We start from the raw sequence: 26,134 nt of genomic DNA on the forward strand, positions 1-26,134 counted from the left end.
AACACGTCAAAAATAATTCCTAATGTGTCAAAAATTGACACGTTAGAAATTACTGACGTGTCATTTTTTGACACGTTAGGAAATTTTTTGACGTGCCAAAATGGCGCGTCAGGAATTTTCTGACATGTCAATTTTGGCCCGTCAGAACATTTCCTGACGTGTCAATTTTGGCCCGTCAGAATATTTCTGACGTGTCAAAAAATTGACATGTCAGCAAATTTGGTTAGTTTTAAATTTTTTTTTCCTCCCCCTATATTTTTTGTGATTTATTTCAAGACTATACCCGAATTTTGTATTACGATTAACCTGATATTCAATCTATCCATCAAATCCATGCAAATAATATACAATTTTTTCATCAAATAACATACATCATATCCATTAACATCAATCACAAACTATCCACCAAAACTAACTTCAACACACCAAAAATGACACAAATAACATAATATACACCAATCACAAACTATCCACCAAAACTAACTTCAACACACCAAAAATGGCACAAATAACATAATATACATCAATCACAAACTATCCACCAAAACTAACTTCAACACACCAAAAATGGCACAAATAACATAATATACACCAATTACAAATACAATTACATCAACAAAGTAACTTATACACAAGTGTGAATAGCCTCAAATTATCAACCAGACTATCGATCATTGACATCCATAGCATCCTCTCGACGATGTCCATTACTTGCAAATGATAAAACAAACAATATTCACCAATAAAACAATCACCAAACAAATAAAATCCACTAACTGCAAATGATAATACAAACAATCATTGAGCCCAAATACAAACAATCACGTCAGTAACGTGAAAGAAAAATGCCCGAATATTCACCCAACTCAGTTGTTGATTCTTCCACAGTAAATGATATAACTAAAATAGGTAAAACGTTAAAGTTAGCAGAAAATTCATATAAAAAAAATAGAAAAAAATTAAGTCAATATATATATGCATGGTCACAGAGCAATCAATAATATATAGACATGAGAAAATGAACTTCGTTTTTCCCATGGCAATTATATGAGACATATGATCTTTGTCTTTTTTCCATTGCAATTATAGAGCTTCCATATAGGTTATTAATGTTGGGGGTTCAATGGAAGAGATGATAAACACAAAGGAAAAGCACCCTCTCTAGAATTGAGTGCATTTATATCTATTTATATTTAAAGTTACAAAATTAAGTTTATGAATAACTGTTCTTGATGATATTGATATGCATGTATTGCTTTGTGCCATGCAGTTATATCCATTTATACGCGCATGAATAACTCTAAATAATTATCTCAACCAACACTATTTCATACTAGACCAAATTGAAGCCAACAATTTGAAATATATTTATAATGCATGCAGCATTTTGATAATCTTCCTGTAATATTTTAATTTGTTGAGGATATTAACACATAGGAATTTATATATATTCAAATCATGTTATATTAACTACATAAAATTATGATATTCATCTACTGTGGACTTGATCGTTTCATACTCTCACACAATCACATACACTAGATTCTTAATATTCTACAAGGACCATAGTGGTTCATCTCATAATACAAATAAATACTTCAAATGCAAAGTTCTAACCCACATCCATCACCAAACCAACCATGATATATAAACCAAATTTAAGCAGGATTTACAACATCATTAATTATTGAGAATGATTACAACATATCCAAACTCTAAATTTAGAAGTTCATATATAAATATGGACAGTTCTAAAACTAAATTGACTATTAACAAAGGTCATTACCTGATCCACTATCGACCGACGATCGCACCATCGCAACGGGTGGGGAAGCGTTGTCTAGTGGGGTGTGAAACCGCATCAGTTCCTCGAGTTGGCGGAAACGGGCATCAAACCTTGCCTGACGTTCAGCCTCCTGTTCAGCTACCTATCGAGCTACCCGTGCATTGTTCTCAGCCATCTGCTCCGCCACTTGCTGAGCTACCCGCGCATTGTTCTTGGCCAACAACGCATCTATCTCTTCCTTGTGCTTCACCCTCTCCGCCTCAAGCTCTCTATCAAGTGTGTCTTGTGATATCGTGGAGTGCCTGACGTTTTCTGACCGTGCTTGTGACGGTGTATAGTATGAGCGTATGGTCCCCCGCACAGGCAGAATATTTGGTCCAGCCATCCGAACCCTACCGGCATACTCAGGCTTATTTCCAATTGCCTAGGCAAATGCGTCGTTTGGCGCCCACCTTACCGTTCCCTCTGTGATGCTAGACGATGCTGCAGGGTCGGTGGGTATAAGCTCCTTCATCCGTTCCTGTTTGTCACATTAATTATTGAGTCAGTGGGGCGCACAACTGTTAATCGGAAATAATTTATCAAATATACAAGCAAAACAATATACGAAAGGTGAGTAGCATACACATCTCTCCTTCACAATATCATTCGGATATGAACCGTTCTTCTTCGTGTGTGAACGGACATAATTTTGTGCACGAGTAGGTTGATGGCCCAAACGTTTGGCCTGCAGAGAAAATAGGACATACATATACCATATTAATATATCAAATGATGACATGTACGTTCACATCTATAAGTATAGGATAAATTACACACTTACCTCCTCATATGTCAACCTGGCATAACTCTTTGATCCGGTGCAATGTGGTGAATCATTTAATGCTCGCAATCTCTTTATTTTCGCCGCATACTCCTACACAGTTAACACTTTTAATATGTTAATACTAACACAATTACAATTAATGACACTACACAACACAAATAGTTTAACTCATGAGCTACCCTATTCTTCTGGGTACACCATCTCTCCAATAATATATCCAAGTCGATGGCATTGTACTCTCCCAGCGTCTGTCCCCCCAGTGTTGCCCGTATAGTGTCCGGAGTATCTTCCTCGGTAATGGCACAAATTTTTTTAAGATCGTGCCTCCAAGTCCGCAGCTTGGAGCCCATATCCCGAAATGCTTCATCCTTGATGGCTTCTAAGTTGTACTCGGGCGGGACGAAAAAGTATGCCTGCACAAGATCAACATTGATAAATTTAAAAAACTTAAAATATGTGTATATGCATATAGATATAAACACACATATATATTTGCAACTTAGAGCGTTTATATACATATATACATTACGAGTGTTTGACATGTTATTAAAAAACATACCATCAAGGCGTCCCAAATATCATCCTCGTACGGTCCGGTACCTTCGACCAATCGTCTGGTATTCGAACAAAATTTTCGCTCCTTACTATGTCCCCGGTCATCCACCTAAACCTCACGGCGCTAAATCCAATGGGCTGGAATGATGCATTGTACTCCAGTTGCTCCGTTTGCCGGGGGGGACTCTCGGCCGCCTGTGCGAGTCTAGAATGGTAAACACCTCAATAATGGTGTTTCCTTTAGAATCGGTACCTAACAAATTAAAAATTAGAAAGGTAAGTTCTTTCGAATTCAATATTAGCTAACAAGTAAATTAAAACCTAATATATGCTCTATACACTTACTTATGGTCCGGACCTGCCGAGGGCCTAACCGGTCGTCGGGAGCAGGGTCGATGGGCTGCGGGTCATCCGTGGCCTGTGCCCCACCAACCATGTCTTCCTGGGCTTGTGTCTCACTGTCCTCCATACTTGCTTTGTATTTTTTTAGAATGTTTAGAATTCTATGAAGTTGTAGTTGTAGTTAAATATAATTAATATTGCACCAATATAGTTAGAAATTTTCAAACTTATAAATCTTAAAAAAAACAGGCGGGCGTACCTGCGCTATGCTGGGTGTCTAGCCGCTCGACATCGCCCTCAGAACACTGTCGTAACTCTCTGTCCCGGTACAAACCAATCCGATACCCCATTTGGCCCATGCCTGCCCGACTGTATAGAGCATGGACAGGGGTCTCCCCTCCCATAGTACCTGGAAGGACTGGTCGATATCCTTCCTGCATTCCTAGAAGCTGAGCAACGTCTTGTTGCTCGCTGTCATCAAGTTGGCCTGCCGGAGACCCAGGCGACATAGACTGCCGCACTACAGACGAGCCCCTGTGTGCTCTTTTCTTCCTCCTAGTACTCATGGTACCCTATGAAAAAACACCACAAACCTAATTAATTTCGTATACAATGTATGAAATATTCACTACCTTAAGTATGCATGACTCATAATGGTACATGAGATATATATCAGATTTTAGCAAATGCACAGCTTAATTAAGTGTATTGATATAATGTGTATGTAGTGAACAACTACCAATCTAAACATAAATATAAAATTAATTATATTAATATATATACATACGCTTCGGTTGGATCTAAGTCGTGTCCGACGTATTCGATATGATCTTACAGATCGTGATCAAAATTTCTGGGCAATATGAGAGGCTCACACTCGTGGTAATTGGCACAGGAATCTTGATGTCCTTCACCCTGACCAATGTCGTATATGTTTCTAGGTTTGGTCCTTACTGCGCAAGCCCAATCTGGGCACCTATCATCTTGTACGTAAAATACCTTGTCAACTTGTGATGTTAGCACATACGGCTCATCAGAAACCAGTTCTCCCGTGTGGAAAAGGTTTTTGAAGTTGACAAGTACTATACCATACTCATCCACCTTGTACCCCTTGTCCTTGGTGTTGTCTGCCCAATCACACGTAAACATTACGTACTTAGTTTTGTCGTAATACTCAACCTCAAGTATTTCCGTTAACTTCTCGTAATACGTGTCGCCATCAAGAGTCGGCACACACACCCCACTGTTCTGAGTCATCTTTCCGGCATCAGATGCAATAGTGCGAAATAGCTTGCCGTTAACCACATATCTATTGTATCTGACTGCTGCCTCCCTCAGCCCTCTACAATGCATTACCAATTTGTCACCAAGTTCCTTCCTGGATCGCTCGTCCAATCGATCGACCTGTGAATATATTACGTACAATGGAAACACACGGTTACGAACTTTAGTTGATTTTAAAAAACATAACACGCAAATAACTTAGACAATTGCTTTAAGTAAACATCACATCATTCTTATGTAGTCACGGTACCACTCGCAGAAGAAGTCATAATGTTGGGTTTCCAACTGAACCTCTGTTGTTCGTCCCCTATTGCATGATCGCCTAAGCGTATCCATGTGCATCCTACAATTTGAAATTATGTTAATTATAATTCAATATGAGCAATATTGTCACAAGTTCATTGAGCATGCAAGGTGCGGGCAAAAGATCTCGACTTACGTCCGCAATTGATGAAACTCGTCCAAGTTGAACATAATATACCGGTGTATTTGTGTCATTGTGATTCGGTCGAGGCAGACTCGTGTTCCATTTCCCTTTGAACCATCCGGATTTCTTTGTATCCTATTGTGAAAGGTTGGCGTGTTCTCTAAATATCTCGAACAAAACGTCACCAACTCAGTTGCTATGTAGCCCTCCGCAATGCAGCCATCAGGAGCTGCTTTGTTGCGCACATTAGATTTGAATACTCCAAGGCTCCTAAATATGAACCAATACATATTTTCAGTTTAGTTAGTACTTGTCATGTATTGGCACCTGAAACCAAAAAATGCAAGAATATCCGTGAACACATTTTACCTTTCTGCCGGATACATCTATCTATACTGTACTAGTCCACCGAGTCGGCATTCACGGATAAGATGCACGACCACATGAACCATACTCGTAAAAAAGCTGGGGGGAAAAACCTGTTTCATCTTGCACAACGTCATACAGACGTCACACTGTAGTCGGTCAATATCCTGTTCGGCCAATGTTGTTGAACATAGGCACCTGAAGAATGTGGACATCTCAACAAGAGGTCTAACCACGTTGTTTGGAAGTGATCCACGCAATGCAATAGGTAGAAGCTGCTGTATCAGTACATGACTATCATGACTCTTTAACCCCGATATCATACGGTCCTTAAGTCGTATACAACGAGAAATGTTCGAGGCATATCCGTCGGGCACCCTTACATTTCGTAGCACTTTCAAAAAATGTGTTTTATCATCCTTGGACATCGTGTGGGTAGCTTGTTGAATATAGGTCTTACCATCCTGTGGGTCCACAAATAGATGAAGTGTACATCTCAAACCCATTTCTTGCAAATCTAAGCGGGTGCCGAGGTTGTCATTTGTTTTCCCTGGAATGTCCAGTATTGTACCAAGTATGTTGTCCATCACGTTTTTCTCTATGTGCATAACATCAAGATTATGCCGCAATAAATTATCTTTCCAATACGGCAACCTAAAGAAAATACTTTTCTTCTTCCACTCTACATTAGAAGTATTCGTCTTCTACTTCTTTCCTTTTTCTTCCTCAGCCTGCCTTGCCTGACCAGCGTTCTCATCCCCAAACACCATCCCTTCTAATTGGCTTATGACTTCATCTTCACTTGGCACATCAGGGGCACATTCTAGCTCTACGTTGCCGTCAAATGTTCCTTTGTTCCACCTCCACGGATGATCCATGGGCAAGTATCGCCTGTGCCCCATATAACACCATTTATGGCCATGTTTATATTAACTACTTAGACTTAATATATATTTCCAATGTGGGACTCATCTTTTTTACACTCACACATATATACTCAACAATCTCCCCCTTATGTGTGAGTCGATCACAACATTGCTATACTCCCCCCTCAAACGGAAGCATTTTTATCAATTTTATTGGCCCTCTCCAAGATCACTTGTGGGCAACGTGAGTTTTTGTTCACGCCACACACCTTTGTCCCTACTACATTATGGACTCTTGTGTTATGCTGTGTGCCATGAACCTTTTTGCTCTTCTTTAGGGACCCCGTTCAATGCTTGGAGCTTGCACATGTTCATACTCCATGAGCCATTGTCAAACTCATGTCATGAATCTTTGCCCTTCATTCCAAGGATGCTCATCCATATATGCTCACACCTTGCATCTTTTTAACCGTACTATAGGGAACTTTTGTCTGTGCATGCGCCACTCCACCATAACCGCACACCACCATCGGCTCTGATACCACTTGTTAGGGAAATTGATATCATGGAGAGTCTTTTAGTGAGACCATAATATAGCATGTTGAGACACCATACAAACCAAAAGCTTAAACCTATGAGTTTGGGTTATATATATATATATATACTCTCAACTGTACAAAGAATTTTATCTGCGGCCATGTTATTTTTATGTTTAATGTCTTTTATTTTTCAAGTAAAGATGCATGGTGTAAGCCTAGAGTCCATGTTATGCAAAATTCCAGCACACGCAAGCAGAGTCTGCTGAGAGGAGCAAATTCACGAAAATGCCATCTGCAAAGAGAGAGCACTTTGTGTCGAAAATGAAGTTCATCTACAAGATTCCTAATCCAAGTCTATCAGACTATCACCAAACTCCAAGTCCAGCTGCAAGAATGACCTTTTATTCTCCAATATCTCTTATCAGGGCAATTCTAGATTTCTATGGATTTGTTTTATCCTTGATATGTTATCTTCTACGTAGTTTTTTTTTTTTTTTTTTCCTAATTTTTCACTAGTAATTTTAAAAGTCACTATTATGTCACTCTTAAAATGAGGTGGCTTTAAAACCGACTACTTGATCAAAATTCAATAATAATTAATCACATGGCTAATGTCAATTTTAGAAGGTACACCATCCTTTGAGTGACATTAAAAAAAAAAAAAAAGAGTAACTTCTAACATTGCTCAGTAACGTATAACCTATCTTGGCTGACGACTATTTGAAAGAAAAAAACTATACGATTGTATTACAACATTCAACATCCACTTTTTTAATTTTTAATGCTCAAGACTCAAGAGTGTCATTTTATATCTATTCTCTTTAGTAATAAAAGGGAACCAATTACTGTGTGCCTTTTGAGTAATCTGATCAAATTGACACTGTGGCCTCATTATATATAACAGAATAATGGTCCAATAAAAATGTATTTTTTTAATTAGCATTTTATTTAAGAAAAACTGCACTTTAAACTCCTGAACTACTACATAATTTGACATACCCTGAACTTTGAAACCTTTCAATTTGGACTCCTGAACTTTCAATTGCAATCAATTTGAACCCCTCCGTCAATTTTTAAACGTTAAAAGTGATACAATGAAGTTTATATCCCTGGCTTTTTTTTTTTTAATAAAATTTCAAATTTACACTTAATTTCAAATTAAAAATTTTTAAAAATATATTATATATAAAACAAAAAAATCATAAAGTGACCCACGGTTTGGCCACCTTATGACCTTTTTTTTTTCAACACTTTTTTTTTTTTTTCATTTTTTCTTAATAAAAAGAAAATCGAAGGGTAATTTTGTGATTTTAGGAGTTTTAACGGCAAAAATTGATGGACAGATTTAAATTGATTGCAATTGAAAGTTTAGGGATCCAAATTGAGAGGTTTCAAAGTTCAGGGAGGATATGTCAAATCACGTGATAGTTCAGAAGTCTAATGTGAATTTTCCACCTTTTATTTATTTATTTATTTTGGGTGAGGGTGATAGAGAATGGCATATTGATGGACCATTCCAAGGATCTGATTCTTTAACTATGGGATACAACATCCACTCTATGAATAAATGGGAATTTTATTAGTTTGTGCTTTTGGACTAGGCAGGATCGATTTTTGATGTACCACATCCACACCGTACGTAAATTGGCCTTGTTTAGTGTACTTTTCCTTCTTAAACTCGCCCAATCTAGCAACACAAGGTATTAAATTATTAGCTAAATAATTAAATAAATTATTTTTTATTTTTTATTATTTCTTATCAATTTAACCTTTTAGAATAAATAAAAATTCAATATAGTATCAAAGCAAAGGTGTAGGTAATGTTCAAAACTTGTCTTTGTCATTCTCCTTAATTATATTTCAATTAAATAATTTACATGAATAAGTTGGAGTTTAAGCCATAATGTGAGGGACAATATCACCTTTTTTTTTTTTCTTTGCTTGAATGTCATTTTATATCTTTTCTCTTTACAAAGTGGATCATTTGTTTGTTCCAATGAGCGCAATAAAGAATGCCGTAGTGGTTGTGTGGACCATTCGAAGGATCAGATTCACCAATCATGATTAGAATACCATATCCACCATCAAGATATGGGTATTCTATTTTTGCCTTTGAACTGAACTTCTGATATATATACTATGGCTACGTTTAGCATGCAGGACGACTATTTCATCAAAATAATAATAATAATAATTTTATTGAGAATAGAAGAAAGTAGAATAAAATATCTATTTTTATAGCACATCATCATACCCTGATTGGCATAAAAATGGTTATTCTAAGTGTTAGAATATATATATATATATATATATATATATATATATACTTTTTAATACCAATTAAGTCTATTTTATTTTTACCTTCTTCCAATTCATTCTTAATAAAGGTTATTCAGTGCCCAAGATGTAACTCAATCAGTTAAGACAATGCTTAATAAAGTGAAAGTCACTAGTTCGAATCTCCACCTCCCTCTTGTGCGGACATGTCAAAAAAATAATAATAATAATAAAAGTTTTTCATTTTTTATAATAAAATAGTCATTTCATATACCAAACATACTTGTTGATTATATAGACGGTATCTAATTAAGGAAAAACCTAAAATTATCACATCAATCTTCCTAATCATGTTTCACAAAAGATTTTTCTTCACTCTATAAATGGCTAAGGGATGTTATTCTTTTTCAAACATCTCTCCTACTCTTGCTAGCTACTTGGTTTCTCAGCAATGGCTCAAATTCATAAGTTGGAAGACCAAAGAGGTCGCAAATGCTCTGGTGAGAAGTTCTACGAAATCTTCCGGAAAAAAGCAAACCTCTTGCCCCAGATCTGCCCAGACTTGGTGAAAGATATAAAAGTAGTCAAGGGTGACTGGGAGTCGAAGGACTCAACAAAGCAATGGACTATTGTTGTAGCAGGTAATTGCACATATTATGAACACTCACGAAGAAAACTTTTTATCACCCTAATACCAAAATGATCGAGCTTGTTCAAAACTATGACAGGAAAATTGCCTGAGGTGGATGTGATGGCCGAATCAGCAGATGACGACAATAAGTCCTACACTTACATCGTAATAGATGGAGAGATTAAAAAACACTACATTTTTTTAAAAACCACTTTCAAGGTTACCACAAATCCAATCCACTCTCTGGATCATGGCTGCTGGGTGAAGTTGACTATCGAATATGAGCCAAATCCACATTCAAGGGAAAAACCTACTGAGTACTTGGACTTCTATATCAGTGTGATGAATGCTGTCGAGGAATACCTTCTGCGCAATCCATAATACGAAGGGACATGTCCTCCTGTACGACTGCTACTACTAGTAGTGAAATAAAAGATGAGAAGCTTTGTGTTTCCTCTGATGGATAATATATAGTATGAGGACCGTGTATTAAATAAAAGTTCTCAACTCAAAAATAAACAAAGTGTGTGTCTTTTGTTTCCTTTGGTATTTCCAATTACACTACCGGGATCTCTACAAACGAGAATTCCATATTATGAATATCTCACTTGATATTTTGAAAAACTTATGGGTTTTGTAACGGTTGCAATTCATTCAAAACTTAAAAACTTGCCTCCTTTGTTTCAAAGAAACAATATTTCCTAATCAAATTATGAACCTTAACCATATCCATATTCTTTTGATGTGTAATAGATCAAATTTCAATCTTTGAAGTTGTTGATAACTTTTCCATTAAAACTTGGTAGTTTTTCATACCAACTTCATCAAGAAAACTCACCATGGATCATGCTTACCCAGGCAATATTAATTCATGAATTAAATCTAGGATTACTATGTCAAATTGCCTTAATTATTTGCCAAACACGTAACTAACCTTTATGTGATATTTTAGTTTTTCAACCACGATACCACCTTTGTATGATTTTTCAATCATCACAATATTAACCCACATGCAATCAAATGATTTTAACAGAATAAAAATCATTTATTGCTAACCAAAAAGTTCTCAAAAAAACTTTGCACAATTTCATGCTCTTTAGTAGTCATAAACTTGAAACTCAATTTCAAAAATAGCTAAATTTCATAAAATTAACTTGTAAAATCTTTTCTTTTGTGTCTCCAATACGTTGTGTCATGTATACAACATATTCAATAATCAAACTGATATAAAATTTTGATTATTACACAAAACCAATTTTTACAACCCAAAACGGTGTGCAAGATTTCTGTTTCCAGATTAGACAACAAATGTTCAACAAATCATAACTCTTTCAATATATTGGAAGAAATGGCTCATATTCTCTCAAACATAGAGAGTAATACTGAAACTACTGATTCATTGGGTGTAATTAAGTTTATGCGCGACTGGGGACATATAAGTTGTGGGAGTATTTTGGGGTTTTTCAAAATACTTACAATTAGGATTTTCCTATAAATATGTTATGTTGTAACCATAAATCATTGAATAGTAAAATATAGCTGCATTCTCCTACATTCGTCCCCTCATTTGCTTCCATACCACCAATTCTTTTTTTCTTTTTTTTTTTTTGTTTTATTTCTCTCTTCTCCATGGCTGACGGCACTCATTTAACTCAAATATCAGACTTGGTGAAGGAATGCCAAGATAGCTAGACTCAGCAGCTGGTTGTCAATGACAACATGGATGAGAAACTTAATGAGATCACTAAGATGATTCGTACTGTATTGGCAAACTAGACTAATCAACCCCTTGAGCCCCCACCAGACGGACGAGATCAAGGTCATCGTCCTCCTTTCCTCCACGGACATGAACCACCCTGCAGAGATGCACGACAAGAGAGGCATTGCCATGACAATGATCGTAGGGAAGACAGAGATGAGAGATGGTTCCAAGAGGATGAAGATAACAATAATTTTAGAGGGGACAGACAAATTCGTACTAGGGGTATTTGCCTTGATTTTCCTCGCTTTAATGGTGAAGATCCCACGAGCTAGTCTTATAAGGTTAACCAATTTTTTGACTACTACCAAACTCCTCTGTACCAACGCCTTCGAATCCCCTCTTTTCACATGGAAGGTGAGGCACTGGTTTGGTTCCAGGACTCAGATGAAACAGGTCAGTTCCCTACTTGGGATATTTTTCTTCATGCTCTACTCACTCGATTTGGTCCCACATATGACGATCCCATGGAGTCCATGGTCAAGCTTCGACAGACCTCTACAGTGGCAGAATATACAGTCCAGTTTGAGTCTCTCTAATCGCCTCTGTGGAATCTCTGATGCATATAAACTAAGTTGCTTTCTCAGTGGTCTTAAAGATGAGGTTCGTCTTCCCTTGAGGATGTTGGCTCCTCGCACTCTAGTAGCAGCCTTTGGGTTGGCTAAGTTGCAAAAGGAGTATCTCTCTAGCTCCCGCAGAACCTTTAAACCTCAAGGTCTTCCTTTTCCTATAGTCGGCAACAATGGGGACCGCCTAGAGCTTCTTCTAGCCAACATGGGGGGTCTCAGATGTCTCAATACTCCTCTACATCCAAAGCTTCAACTCTGGTACCTGTTCAGAAAATTTCACCAGCTCAAATGTGCAAAAAAAAAAAGAGAAGGGCTTATGTTACAATTGCGAAGAAAAGTGGAGTCACACTCACAAATGTAAGGCCCCTAAACTCTATCTTTTGTGGGATTTCTTTCGCATGACAATGCAATTTGGTCAAGGTTCTAACCTCACGATGTTCAAGGGTTTACACCCTATGGGTTTAACTATGGATGATGGTCACCATTTTTTAAGGTTTCCCCTTCTTATACTTTGCAATAGAGTATAAGAAGGGGAAAGAGAACCGGGTGGCTTTGAAGAGACAAGCAAAGAGGGGGAATTATTCATTTCCCTCATCTCCTTTCCAACTCCATCTTGGGTTGCTGAATTGAAGGAATCTTATTCGCAGGATCATGAGACAAAGGCCTTATTCATTGCCTTACAACAAGGCAACTCTGCACCTAAAGGCAACTCCCTACAACAAGGGCTGATTTTGAAGAAGAGGAGGTTGTGGATTGTTGAAGGTTCTCCATTCCAACTACAACTCCTCAACTACATTCACTCTAATCCCACGGCTGGCCGTTCCGGTTACCGCAAAGCTGTTCAAAGAGCCAAGATGGATTTTTATTGGAAAGGTATACGGAAGGACATCAAGAAGGTAGTAAAAGAATGTGAGGTATGCCAAGTCAACAAACATGAGACAATTCATCCTGCTGGGCTACTTTAGCCACTCCTCATTCCATCTAGAGGTTGGTTGGATATCTCGATGGATTTCATAGAGTGGTTGCCACCCTCTCATGGGTGAAATGTAATCCTAGTATTTGTGGATAGGTTTACAAAATATGGCCATTTTCAATCTCTCTCCCACCCTTACATAGCTTTGTTGTGCCAAATACTACCTAAATTAATAGATAATATTTAGTACATTTTAACTCGCAAGTGCACAAAATCAAACAATAGTATAGTGCAGCAAGTATGAAGTCAATCCCACGGAGATTGTTGATTTTATTTAGAATTAATTAAAAATATCAACTTGTCACTGAATTGATATTGTGAAAAAGGAAATAAAAAGATAAATGAAAAAGGTAAAGGCAGGGTTTTGATATCCACCACTAATTATATTTAGATAATATGTCAATATGTCAATGTTTTGATTATGTTTTGTATATCTAATGTTTGTCAACCTAAGGGCATGGATGTATACTCCTTAAGCTATTGAATTCCCTAAGCAACAAGTTAGGCATGGATGTATACTCTAACCCTTTCTTTCCTAAAGGATTTAGCATGGGTGTATACTAAGTTGTTCTTTAGGAAAGCATATATTCTGTGAAAATCGACAAACACATGAGGCCTAGAGCATAGGTGTATACTCCCGGTTCCCCATGTTGATTAACCCAAGAATCCGATGTGGATTACTTTTGTTACTTATGTTAAACCCAAGACTTGGTCATCCAAATTGATTTAACTAACCGTACCACATGCATATAATGATCAGTCACATACATATGAAGAATTCATGAAAACAGGAATTAATCAAGTTAAATATCACAACATGATCATCACAAATGCGCCAATATTGAAATATTAAATAAGTATAATTAGGGCTTCAATCTAGTCCTCCTAAAGAGTTAGTTACACATAATGAAAATAAAACTAAAAGGAAAATGGAAAGAAAGAACCGAAAACCGCTCCTAGAAGTAGCCTCCAATTCCTCCCCCAAAGTTGTCTCCTTGAAATTGTCTATTGAATTGTGAGGCTTAGGTGTCTATTTATAGGGCTTAGGAGAGTCCTAGAAGCCCTATTAATCCTAGAAAATTCGGAGATTTAAGTCATAGTCCAACTAGGATAAAGAAAACCTAAGTCCAAATCGGAATATATAGGATTCATCCAGAATTGTGTTTCTATCTTGCGGGGAGATTTTGGCATTGCGGCGCTCCGAATTACGAAAATGCTAGTTCACAATGATTTGTATCATTTTGAGTTAGCTTTCGAATGCCACTTGAATCACCTCAATTGGATATTTGAGCTGAAAGTTATGGTCAAAATACCGAGACATGTGCAGAATCCAATTTTGAATCCAATTCGATTTTGACTCCAATTTGATAAATTCCGATTTAATCATTTCCTTTATTTGATTAAACTTAACCATGATTGGTGAAGCTTAACCATATCTTCTAGGTCTTCCCAATTTTCCCTTTAAGCTTGGAACTTTCCGGAAACGCTTTCTTTTCTTCCAAAAACCTATAAAATAAAGAAAATACAAAAAGGAAGTAAAATGGCATAAATTAACCAAACTAAAGGATTAACACATATAAGTTAAGGGCTTAAAATATGAATATTTTAGCACTTAACACACCCCAAACTTACATATTGCTAATCCCTTAGCAATACAAAACTAAAAATTAAATGAAAAACTGAAAACAAAAAGATAAATCCATTTTTTGTGGGATGTACGATTGCATTTAGCGTATGCAACAAGCCTTTTAAACTGCTAGGAATTCCATAAAGGACGAGTGGAGTCACGTGAGGGTTTTTCAGAAATGTTACCTACAAACATCATGCATAGTTCATGTTATTCCAAAAATTAAAGTATCACTTTAAGATCATGATTTTCATTCATTAGCAAGCTTAAAATGATAAACTCCATCTTCACAATGAATTGGAATCTTAAAGTTCAATTATTTACAAAGGACATGCTAAAACATCACAAGTTTGAAAACAGTGTAAAGTGAACTAACACAAAATTATGAGGCTTCCAAGTATTTCCAATGTGCAATGTTTCCACATCTCAAAGTTAGCTGAAATCCCTATTAGAATGAACAACAATGGCATTTTTTTTTTTTTCGTCTGGTTGTACAATGTTTGGTTCCCTTAAGCTTTCTAATTGACCCATGTAGCGAGTGTTAAGTCAATGACTCCCAAACCAAGTGGTTTTAGGGCATTAGGTGTAAAACACTCCTAAGGACCTACTAACTCGAGTCAAATAGGCTACAAAACCAAACTAACCATGACATTAATCAAATCAAAATTTTTCACCTTTTGACGTGAACACTCAATGCTTTGAGGCAAGAGGTCCAGTTACTTAGTGAAAAGCTTATCAATGATTTTTTATTTTTTATTTTTTTTATCACATATGTATATGCCAAAGTATCCATCTAATAAATCATCCAATTTCACCCAAGACATAGAAACATACACATCAGACTTCATGTCATACCCTGCAAATTATGTGTTAATGTGCTTCTGTAAGATCCGATCAAACATGTGAATTTTCAACTGTCCTAAGCAAGTAACCAAACTAAAAAATTCAATTATCAGATCATGTGTTCAAAATTTTAAGCTCACCAATGAAATCAAATCACAATTTTTAAGATCAACCAAAATTTTAAGACAAGCATGAACATGCATATATATATATATTTTTTCTTTTTTTCTCTTCACAAACAACAAAAATTAAAAATGAAATAAAAATGGGAATTTTTTTTTTCCTTTTTTCATAAGCAATAAATTAAAGCTAGGACAAAGTGTGTGTAAGGTGCCTTCCATACCCCCAAACTTAAATTACACATTGTCCCCAATGTGTCTATAACATGGAAAGAATTTACCCGGGTTATGGACGAAACTGTCTGGAATAGCATGACTCATAGCACACCCCCAAACTTGGACTGAAGCACACTTGTCCCTGCAAAATAAGAAAGCACAAAAACAAGTAAAAAGAAACAAAACTAAAGATAAATAAAAAGAGTAACTCAAAACACACTAATCAAAACAAAATAAAAAGATAAACGATGGGGTGCAGGTGATGGGGGGGGTGAAGTCTGTACAGCGTAGGGGAGGATATGAGGTGAAAGTGGGAAACAGTGACCTAAAATAGGTCACGTGGCCTTTTGCCTGAGTGCGCTCGATCGCACGCATTGTGCGCTCGATCACACTCGCGCAATGGTGTGCGTGTGTGGGTGATGTGCGCTCGAATGCATGCATGGTGAGCTCGATCGTATTGACAGAATGTAAAACAGCCAAAATTTGGTTATTGTGCTCGATCGCACTCAGGGTGCGTTCAACCGCAGTAACAGAATGTAACAAAAATGACCAGGGACTTGAAACACTCAAACACTAAAGTAAAATAAAACACAAAGTAAAACAAAAACAAAATATAAGTAAAATAAAACAAACACAAAATAAAAAAAAGATATGCTATGGGGTGCCTCTCATGAGCGCTAAGTTTAACGTCTTCAACCAGATGGTGGTACTTTAAACTTGAAGCACCAATCTTTCCTTCTCTTGCAACAAAGGGAATGAATCTTTTCTGCTGCAAGGTGATTCTGAGTGTCTATAGATCGGGGAGAACCACTTCAAGTTTTCTCCAACAGTTTCTCATCCGGGAGGGAATCATGAACTGGATAATACTTAGGGAATTCATCTATCTTGATGTCCTCAATTTGCTCATCATATAGCCCCAATAGACTTCTCACTTGGATTCTTAGGAATTCGGGAATAGGAGCTGATGTTGAAGAAGTCTCAGTGCTCTCTTCCTTTTCCCGGATGTAGCTTCTCTAGAACTTTGGTTTGCTCCCCATTCCCCTCTTCCACTTGATTTTCAACCACCTCTTCACTCCTTAGTGTGATAGCTTGCGCATGATAGTAGGTGCATTCTTCCTCCATGTAATGCTCATAAGGATTGGCCACCAACTCACTTTGACACTCTTCTTCTTCTTCTTTAAATGTATTTGATTTTTGCTTGAGGTGGGCCTCCATCCATTCAAATGATTGCTCTCTTTCCTCCATGTGGCTAAGATGAGATGCCACATGTAAAGTCAGCATACTGTTTTTCTAAGGCAGCAATTGCTTCTTCTAAGGCAAACCTTTTTGGAGGACATGGTTCTTCTTAATATTGTTGATGTGGAGAAGAATTCAAATGATCATATATGGGAGATGGCCCCTCTTGATATGCTTCTTCTTCTTTAAGACTATTGCCTTTTGGTTTGAAGTAGGTCTCCATTTCCTCAGATGCTTGCTGTGTAGTCTTAATCAATGTATTTACCATATCTATAAAAGAAGGTGATTCTGCCAGACATTGCTGTTGTGGAGCTGATTGAGAGGAATATGTATGATCATAGAATTGTTGATATGAGTAATGTTACAGTCCATGAGATTGTTGAGTATGAATTCCGAGAGCTTGAGCTTGCCATAAGAGATTGGACTGTTGGCTCCTTCTTGGGTTACAGGAATCAAAATAGCGGTTATTCCCCGGTCTAGAGAACGATGTGTTTTTATGCCCAAAAATTTTGTTAGAAATTTGTCTTATTGAAAGACATTCTCTAACATGGTGATAAGGGTCATGGCATAAAGAACAAGGTCCATGGGGTGTCAGAGCGCCTCCCCACATATATAAAAATAAAATAAAATAACAAAAAGAAGTTAAAATTAAAAGGGAAATAAAAACAAAATTAAAAATAAAAGCTTACTAATATGCAGACTCGAATGACCCTGCATGAAATAAAAGAAAAAATCAGATCTATAATTAGTGCAGTAACTGTGCCGCTCTCTGGATGTATGATCGATCGCACTGTGAAGTGCGCTCGATTGCCCTGGTTGGGCGCTCGAGCACACCTTCAGAGACAAAATAGAAACTACGGAAAAAACTAGAAAAACAGAAAAATTTAAAACAAAAATAAATTAAAGGAAAAGAAATTCCAAACAAAATCAAACAATCCCCGGCAACGGCGCCAAAAACTTGTTGCGCCAAATACTACCTAAATTAATAGATAATATTCAGTACGTTTTAACTCGCATGTGCACAAGATCAAACAATAGTAAAGTGCTGCAAGTAAGAGGTCGATCCCACAAAGATTGTTGATTTTATTTAAAATTAATTAAAAATATCAATTTGTCACTAAATTGATATTGTGAAAAAAGAAATAAAAAGATAAATGAAAATGGTAAAGGCATGGCTTTGATATCTACCACTAATTATATTTATATAATATGTCAATATGCCAATGCTTTGATCATATTATGTATATTTAATGTTTGTCAACCTAATGGCATGGGTATATACTCCTTATGCTATTGAATTCCTTAAGCAATGAGTTAGGCATGAGTGTATACTCTAACTCTCTTCTTTCCTAAAGGATTTAACATGTGCGTATATTAAGTTGTTCTTTAGGAAAGCATATATTTTGTAGAAATCGACAAACACATGTGGCTTAGGGCATGGGTGCATACTCCCGGTTCCCCATGTTGATTAACCCCAGAACCCGATGTGGATTACTTTTGTTACTTATGTTGAACCCAGGACTCGGTCATCCAAATTGATTTAACTAACTCGTCCGTACCACATGCATATAATGGCCAATCACATATATATGAAGAATTCATGAAAACAGATATTAATCAAGTTAGATATCGCAACATGATCATCATAAAGGCGCCAATATTAAAATATTAAATAAGTATAATTAGGGCTTCAATCTAGCCCTCCTACAGAGTTAGTTACACATAATGAAAATAAAACTAAAAAGAAAAGGGAAAGAAAGAACTGAAAACCGCTCCTAGAAGTAGCCTCCAATTCCTCCCCCCAAAGTTGTCTCCTTAAAATTGTCTATTGAATTGTGAGGCTTAGAGGTCTATTTATAGAGCTTAGGAGAGTCCGAGAAGCCCTAGTAATCCTAGGAAATTTGAAGATTTAAGTCCTAGTCCAACTAGGATAAATAAAACCTAAGTCCAAATCGGAATAGGATTAGTCCAGAATTGTGTTCCTATCTTGCGGGGCGATTTTGGCAATGCGGAACTCCGAATTAGGAAAATAATATTTCACAATGATTTGTATCGTTTTGAGTTAGCTCTCCAATGCTGCTTGAATCACCTCAAGAGGATATTTGAACTAAAAGTTATGGTCAAAATACCGAGACATGTTCAGAATCCAATTTTGAATCCAATCCGATTTTGACTCTAATTTGAGAAATTTCGATTTAATCATTTCTTTTATTTGATTAAACTTAACCATGATTGGTGATGCTTAACCATATCTTCTAGGTCTTCTCAATTTGCCCTTTAAGCTTGGAACTTTTTCGGAAATGCTTTCTTTTCTTCCAAAAATCTATAAAACAAAGAAAATACAAAATGAAAGTAAAATGGCATAAATGAACCAAACTAAAGGATTAACACATGTAAGTTAAGGGCTTAAAAGATGAATATTTTTGCACTTGACAAGCTTCTAAGGTGGCCCATATATTTTTGACTCACATCTTCAAGCTACACGGCATTCCTATGACAATAGTTTCTGACCGAGACCCTACATTTACTAGTACTTTTTGGAGAGAGCTCTTCCATCTTGAGTGTATATCCCTTGCTTTCTGTTCTGCTTATAACTCGCAGTTTGATGGGCAAACCGAAGCACTAAATAAGTGCTTAGAGACTTATCTTAGGTGTTATGTAGGAGCCAAACCTGAGGAATAGAACACATGGCTTCCTATGGCAGAGTGGTGGTACAATACCAATCACCATTCCTCTACAGGATTGACCCCATTTGAGGTTGTCTATGGGTATCCTCAGCCCTCCCTATCATCTTATGTTCCTAGCACCTCAGCAAACATGGTAGTGGAGCTCAAAGATCGCAACACTATCATTACTATTCTGAAGGAACACTTGCAGCAAGCCCAAAACCGTATGAAGACCCAAGCGGATAAGAATAGGACAGAGAGAGAATTCAAGGAACAGGATTGGGTTTACCTTAGGTTGCAGCCGTATTGACAGAAATCGATTGCTATGCAAAAAAATTTGAAGCTGTCTCCTCGATTTTTTGGCCCATTTCAAATTCTGAAGAGGATTGGTTCTGTTGCATGTAAACTAGATTTATCCCCTGATGCACGCATCCATCCCGCCTTCCATATTTCGTGCCTTAAGAAAAAATTGATCAAACACTCCACACCACTACCAATACTGCCTCATGTTGATACACAAGGAGAATTGAAGTCAGAGCCTAAACTACTCCTGGGTCGGCGCTTGATAAAAAAGAAGGGCAGGGCTGTTACTGAAGCTTTGATTCATTAGAAGGGTGCTCCGTCAGAGGATGACACGTGGGAGAATCTTTGGAATTTACAAAATCAATACCCGCATCTTATGGGCAAGGTGCTTTGATGAAGGGAGACTTGTTACGGGTGCTATTGGTGGGGCTGGGCTACGGTGGTGAGTCACTCAATGGCAGGACACGTTGTGTGAAGAGGAAGGGGAAGACTTTAGAAGATTGCTCAGCACAACTGGCATCCCTTATCATTTAAATGCTTTATTTCATTTTCCTTGTCGTTTTGCTTTGTATTTATGTTTTATGTTCACGTTGTGGCGTTTTGTAATATTCCCTCACGCTGCCGTTTGTCAGCTTGTGTGAATAGGTGGAGTTCTGTTAGAAAGGATTCTAACAGAATGCTGGATATAAGGGCTAGGCTAGAGGGGTAGAAGATGGGATTTTGGAATATTTTGTATTACCTGAGTGACTGGAGAGTAGCTCTCTCGAAGCAGCTTATCTTTAATGTTATTGCACTGTGCTTTTCTCCATTATCATCTTCAACCTTCCTTCATTTGTTCCATAATATCCCCTATAAATCCGCACTGTCATTAAACACCCCTTACAATCTCTCTTTTTTCGATTATATATTATTATTCATCATTGTTGTGTACAATAACAACAATTGTTATCAGAGCCCAAGTTCTACGATGGCGATTGGCACATCTTCTGCGAAATTCGACGTGATGGAATTTGGTGGAACCGATAATTTCAGGTTATGGCAACGATGTTTCAAGGATTTGTTTGTGCAATAGAGATGGTGAAGGCATTATATAGGAAGAAACCTGATGGTATGGAGGACATAGATTGGAAGGAACTTAAGGATAAAGCGGTGGCCACTATTCGGCTTTGTCTAGGGGATAACATGATGTATTATGTCATGGGCGAAGAATCACCGACAGCAGTTTGATTGAAATTGGAAGCCGGTATATGTCAAAGTTGTTGACGAAAAAACTCTATCTAAAACAGCGGTTGTATGGCTTGAAGATGGCAGGGGGCTCAAATCTAAGCCAACACATACATCAACATATTCAATTAGGTAATCGGCAATTTGAAGAGGGTTGATGTGAAGTTCGAAGACGAAAACAAGATGTTGATGTTATTGAATTCACTCCCAACTTCTCATACGTATGAGAATTTGGTTACAACTCTGACATGGGGGAAGGAGTCCTTGGAGTTAGAGGACGTTACAAAAGCCTTGTTGACTTTTCATCGAAGGAAGAAAATCAGTGATGAAAGTTCTATGGGTTGGGCCCAACAATGATATATTAACCACTCATACTTAATATATACTTCCAATGTGGGACGCATCCCTTTTACATTCAGACATATATACTTGATCGTACAAAGAATTTTATCTACAGCCATGTTTTTTTTGTTTTTTGTTTTTTTTTAAAAAAAAATTTTTAAATTTTTAAATTTTTAAATTTTTTTTTTTTCTGTTTAATGTACTTTATTTTTCAAGTAAAGATGGTGTACGTAAGCCTAGAGTCCAAGTTAAACAAAATTCCAGGGCTAGCAAAACGGGTTGGTGAGTCGACCCGTTTACTACCCGTAATGATCCGCAACCCATTTATGGTAAACCAAGACACGACCTATTTAGCAAACGGGTCACCCCCCCAAACCCGGACATGACACGACTATTTCACGGGTTACCCGACATGACCCGCCTAACTATTTTAAAATAATGGGTCGTGTTGGGTTGACACGACCCGTTTAACCTTTATAAAGTAATGGGTCATGTCGGGTTAACACGACACGTTTAACCCGAACAACCCGTTTAGCTTAGAAAGTGATGTGATAATATCATTGGCATTCACAAATCGTAATAGTTTTAGGTTTAAAATAATGGGTCGTGTTGGGTTGACATGACCCATTTAACCCGTATAAAGTAATGAGTCTTGTCGGGTTTACACGGCCCGTTTCACCTAACCGACCTGTTTTAGATACACTTTTTTTTTTTTTTTGGTCAAAAAAAATATATAAACGTGTCGGGTCGACCCGCGGGTTTGACCCGCTAGACACAAAATAAACGGGTCATAAATGGTTCAACCTGTTTATGACCCAAACTCGTTTCAGGTAAACCCATATCTGGTAACTTTGTATCAGGTTTGCGAGTCGTGTCAAAATTGACAATCCTATAAAATTCCACCACATGCAAGAGATGAGGAAATTCACAAAAATGCCATCTACAAAGACAGAGCACTTTGTGTCGAAAATGAAGTCCATCTACAAGATTCCTTATCCAAGATCTCTTATCAGGACAATTCTAGATTTATATGGATTTGTTTTATCCTTTATATGTTATCTTGTAGGTAGTTTTTTTTGCTAATTTTTTATAAGTAATTCTAGAAGTTATTCTTGTATAACTCTTAAAAGGAGATGACTTTTAAAATTATAATTAAATCAAAATTCAATAATAATCAATCACAATGACAATGACGATTTTAGAAGTCACAACATTTTTTAAATGATACAAGAGGGACACAAAAATGACTTCTAACATTACTCAGTAACATACAACCAATCTCGACTAATGACTATCTGGATGAAAAAAGTTATCTGATCATATTACAACATTCAACATCCACATTTTTTTTTTAGTGCTCAAGAGTGTCATTTTATATCTCTTCTCTTTAGTAATAAAAGTGAACCAATTACTGTGTGCCTTCTAAGTAATCTGATCAATTTGATACTGTGGCCTCATTATATATAATAGAATAATGGTCCAATAAAAATGAATTTTTTTAACTAACATTTTATTTATATATTTTGGGTGAGGGTGATAGAGAATGCCATATTGATGGACCATTCCAAGGTTCTGATTCTTTAACCATGGGATACAACATCCACTATATGAATACATGGGAATTTTATTAATTTGTGCTTTTGGACTAGGCTAGGATTTTGACGTACCGTTCCCTTTCCAAAAAAAAAGGATTTTGACGTACCGCATCCACGCCGTACGTAAATTGGCCTTTTTTTCAGTGTATTTTTCCTTCTTAAATTGGCCCAATCTACACGAGTGTATTAAATTATTAGCTAAATAATTAAATAAATTAGTTTTTATCAATTCAACCTTCTAGAATAAATAAAAATTTAATATATTATTAAAGCAAATGTGTACATCAAGTTTGAAATTTGTCTCTGTCATTCTTTTTATATTTCAATTAAATATTTCACATGTACAGATAAGTTAGAGTTTAAGCCTAAACCTAAGGGACAATATCACTTTTATTTTATTTTTTTCTTTTGCTTGAATGTCGTTTTATATCATTTTTCTTTACGAAGTGGACCATTTATTTGTTCCGATGAGCGCAATAGAGAAAGCGGTAGTAGCGGTATGGACCATTCGAAGGATCGGATTCACAAATCATGAATTGGAATACCGTATCCACTATCTAGATATGGGAATTCTATTTTGGCCTTCGAACTGAAATTCTAATATGCTATGGTTATGTTTAATATGTAGAATGACTATTTCATTAGAAAAAAAAGAATAAATTTTATTAAGAATGGAAAAAGGTGAAATGAAATAGTCATTTTTATAGCACATATATTCTGATTATATTCTAACAATAATTAATCACACTCTCATGAGTATGAAAATGACTATTCCAAGTGTTAGAATATATGTATACTTTAACACCGAGCCTGTTTTAATTATTTCATCTTATTTCATTCTTAATAAGAGGTTGTTCACTTTTCTTAATAAAATGGTCATTTCACGTACCATACTGATTATATATATAGACGGTATCTAATTAAGGAAAAACCTAAAATTATCACGTCAATCTTCCTAATCATGTTTTGCAAAAGATGTTTCTTCTCTCTATAAATGGCTAAGGGCATGTTATTCTTTTTTTCAAACATCTCTCCTATTCTCTTGCTAGCTACTTGGTTTCTCAGCAATGGCTCAAGTTCATAAGTTGGTGGACCATAGAGATCGCAAATGTTCCGGTGAGAAGTTCTACGAAATCTTCCGGAAAAAAGCAAACCTCTTGCCCACGATCTGCCCAAACTTGGTGAAAGATATACAACTAGTCAAGGGTAACTGGGAGTCGAAGGCTTCAATAAAGAAATGGACCATGGTTGTAGCTGCAGGTAAGGAACACTAATTGACACCTTCCCAACCTTGACGTGTACATATTATCACCCTAATTCTAAAATGAAGTCTATTGTTGAAAATTATGACAGGAAAGTCTGAGGTGAATGTGAAGGCCGAATCAGGAGAAGACACGATCAAGTTATACACTTACGACGTAATAGATGGAGAGATTAAAAAAAAGTACAAGAGTTTTGTTGTCACTTTCCTGGTTACAACAAAGGATCAAGGCTGCTCGGTGACTCTGACCATCGTATATGAGCCAAATGTGGAAGGCCGGAAACCTACTGAGTACTTGGACTTCTATATCAGTGTGATGAATGATGTCGAGGAATACCTTCTGCGCAATCCTTAATACAAAGGGACATGTCCTTGTGCACTATTACTACTACTAGTAGCGAAATAAAAGCTGAGGAGCTTTATATGTTTCCTCTAATGGATAATATGTAGCATGAGGACCGTGTATTAAATAAAAGTTCTCAACTCAAAAATAAACAAAGCGTGTGTCTTTTGTTTCATTTTGTATTTCCAATTACACGATCGACCGGGATCTGTACAAACGAGAATTCCATATTATTTCCATTCCCCCCTTCGCTTTGGTAACAGAGTATGTGAGAGGGGCGGTATTCTTGCCTGAGAACCAACTCTTTGCCGGAGGGAGGCCCCTAGGCAGGGGTACTGTTAAAATATATGATCAAATTTGATTGTATGTAAGTCTGATCATAATTGATTTAATTATTTCATTGTAATTATTGTTAAAGGACAACTCTCAATTCACTACCGCTACTCTGCAGTATCCAATAAAATGAGATAGCTTTTAAAACTACAATTCGATCAAAATTCCATAATAATTAATCACAATGTCAATGATGATTTTAGATGCTACATCATTCTTTGACTTATACAAGAATAACTTCTAACATTACTTGGTAATGTACAACCTATCTTGGATGAAAAAAAAAAAGTTATCATCATATCATAACATTCAGCATCCACATTTTATTTTTAATGCTCAAGAGTGTCATTTTATATCTATTCTCTTCATTAAAAAAAAGTGAACCAATTGAAAGAAATAATAAAGTGGAATAATAAGATAGTGACAAAAAGATACATGTGGTTTGGTCTATGACCTACTTCCACACAATAAAGCTCTAATGCTGCATTAACTCTTATTTTTCTGAGTGATATTTATAATATAACATGCTCCTATTTATAGGAGAATCATATTAGATACAAATATACTTCTACTATAGTTATGTTAGCTAAGTGTTAGTCTTTAAATATAGGTAGACTTCAACTGTAACTTTTAATAATTTCAAGTGTGACTCAGTGACATTTTTCAACTGTAATTCAATAATAGTCTTCAATTGTATCTATTATTTTTGAACTCGCTCCATGATATACTCTAACACCAATTACTGTGGCCTTCTGAGTAATCTGATCAAATCGACACTATGGCCTTAGTATATATAATAGAATAATGGTGCAATGAAAATGTATTT

General features: G+C 36.5%; 3 protein-coding genes across 3 annotated transcripts; 2 read left to right on the forward strand and 1 right to left on the reverse strand.

Annotated features, from left to right (window-relative positions):
• Window positions 1–4,340: 4,340 nt before the first annotated feature.
• LOC148586419 (uncharacterized) lies at window positions 4,341–5,291 on the reverse strand. The gene is made up of 3 exons (XM_088515624.1): window positions 5,233–5,291; window positions 5,031–5,136; window positions 4,341–4,913 (listed from the first exon to the last, which is right to left on the reverse strand). Exons 1-3 carry the CDS (start codon window positions 5,289–5,291, stop codon window positions 4,341–4,343), a joined length of 738 nt encoding a protein of 245 aa, XP_088371750.1.
• Window positions 5,292–9,719: 4,428 nt separating this feature from the next.
• Window positions 9,720–10,280, forward strand: LOC132178181 (kirola-like). The gene is made up of 2 exons (XM_059590632.1): window positions 9,720–9,909; window positions 9,997–10,280. Exons 1-2 carry the CDS (start codon window positions 9,720–9,722, stop codon window positions 10,278–10,280), a joined length of 474 nt encoding a protein of 157 aa, XP_059446615.1.
• Window positions 10,281–24,438: 14,158 nt separating this feature from the next.
• LOC132178180 (kirola-like) lies at window positions 24,439–24,987 on the forward strand. Its single transcript, XM_059590631.2, has 2 exons — window positions 24,439–24,631; window positions 24,725–24,987. The coding sequence occupies exons 1-2, from the start codon at window positions 24,439–24,441 to the stop codon at window positions 24,985–24,987; spliced, it is 456 nt and encodes a 151-aa protein (XP_059446614.2).
• Window positions 24,988–26,134: the final 1,147 nt, after the last annotated feature.

Source organism: Corylus avellana, chromosome 4, assembly GCF_965113065.1.
Source record: "Corylus avellana chromosome 4, dhCorAvel1.hap1.2, whole genome shotgun sequence".
NCBI classification, from domain to species: Eukaryota; Viridiplantae; Streptophyta; class Magnoliopsida; order Fagales; family Betulaceae; genus Corylus; species Corylus avellana.

Bases quoted from the DNA above. Each gene is read 5' to 3' on its own strand.
- LOC148586419 (XM_088515624.1), bottom strand. From the start codon at position 5,291: ATGACACAAATACACCGGTATATTATGTTCAACTTGGACGAGTTTCAT. The intron at 5,137-5,232 runs GTAAGTCGAGAT...TTCAAATTGTAG, and splicing joins GAGTTTCATCAATTGCGGAC to GATGCACATGGATACGCTTA. The intron at 4,914-5,030 runs ATAAGAATGATG...ATATATTCACAG, and splicing joins GCGAGTGGTACCGTGACTAC to GTCGATCGATTGGACGAGCG.
- LOC132178181 (XM_059590632.1), top strand. From the start codon at position 9,720: ATGGCTCAAATTCATAAGTTGGAAGACCAAAGAGGTCGCAAATGCTCT. The intron at 9,910-9,996 runs GTAATTGCACAT...AAACTATGACAG, and splicing joins ATGGACTATTGTTGTAGCAG to GAAAATTGCCTGAGGTGGAT.
- LOC132178180 (XM_059590631.2), top strand. From the start codon at position 24,439: ATGGCTCAAGTTCATAAGTTGGTGGACCATAGAGATCGCAAATGTTCC. The intron at 24,632-24,724 runs GTAAGGAACACT...AAATTATGACAG, and splicing joins GACCATGGTTGTAGCTGCAG to GAAAGTCTGAGGTGAATGTG.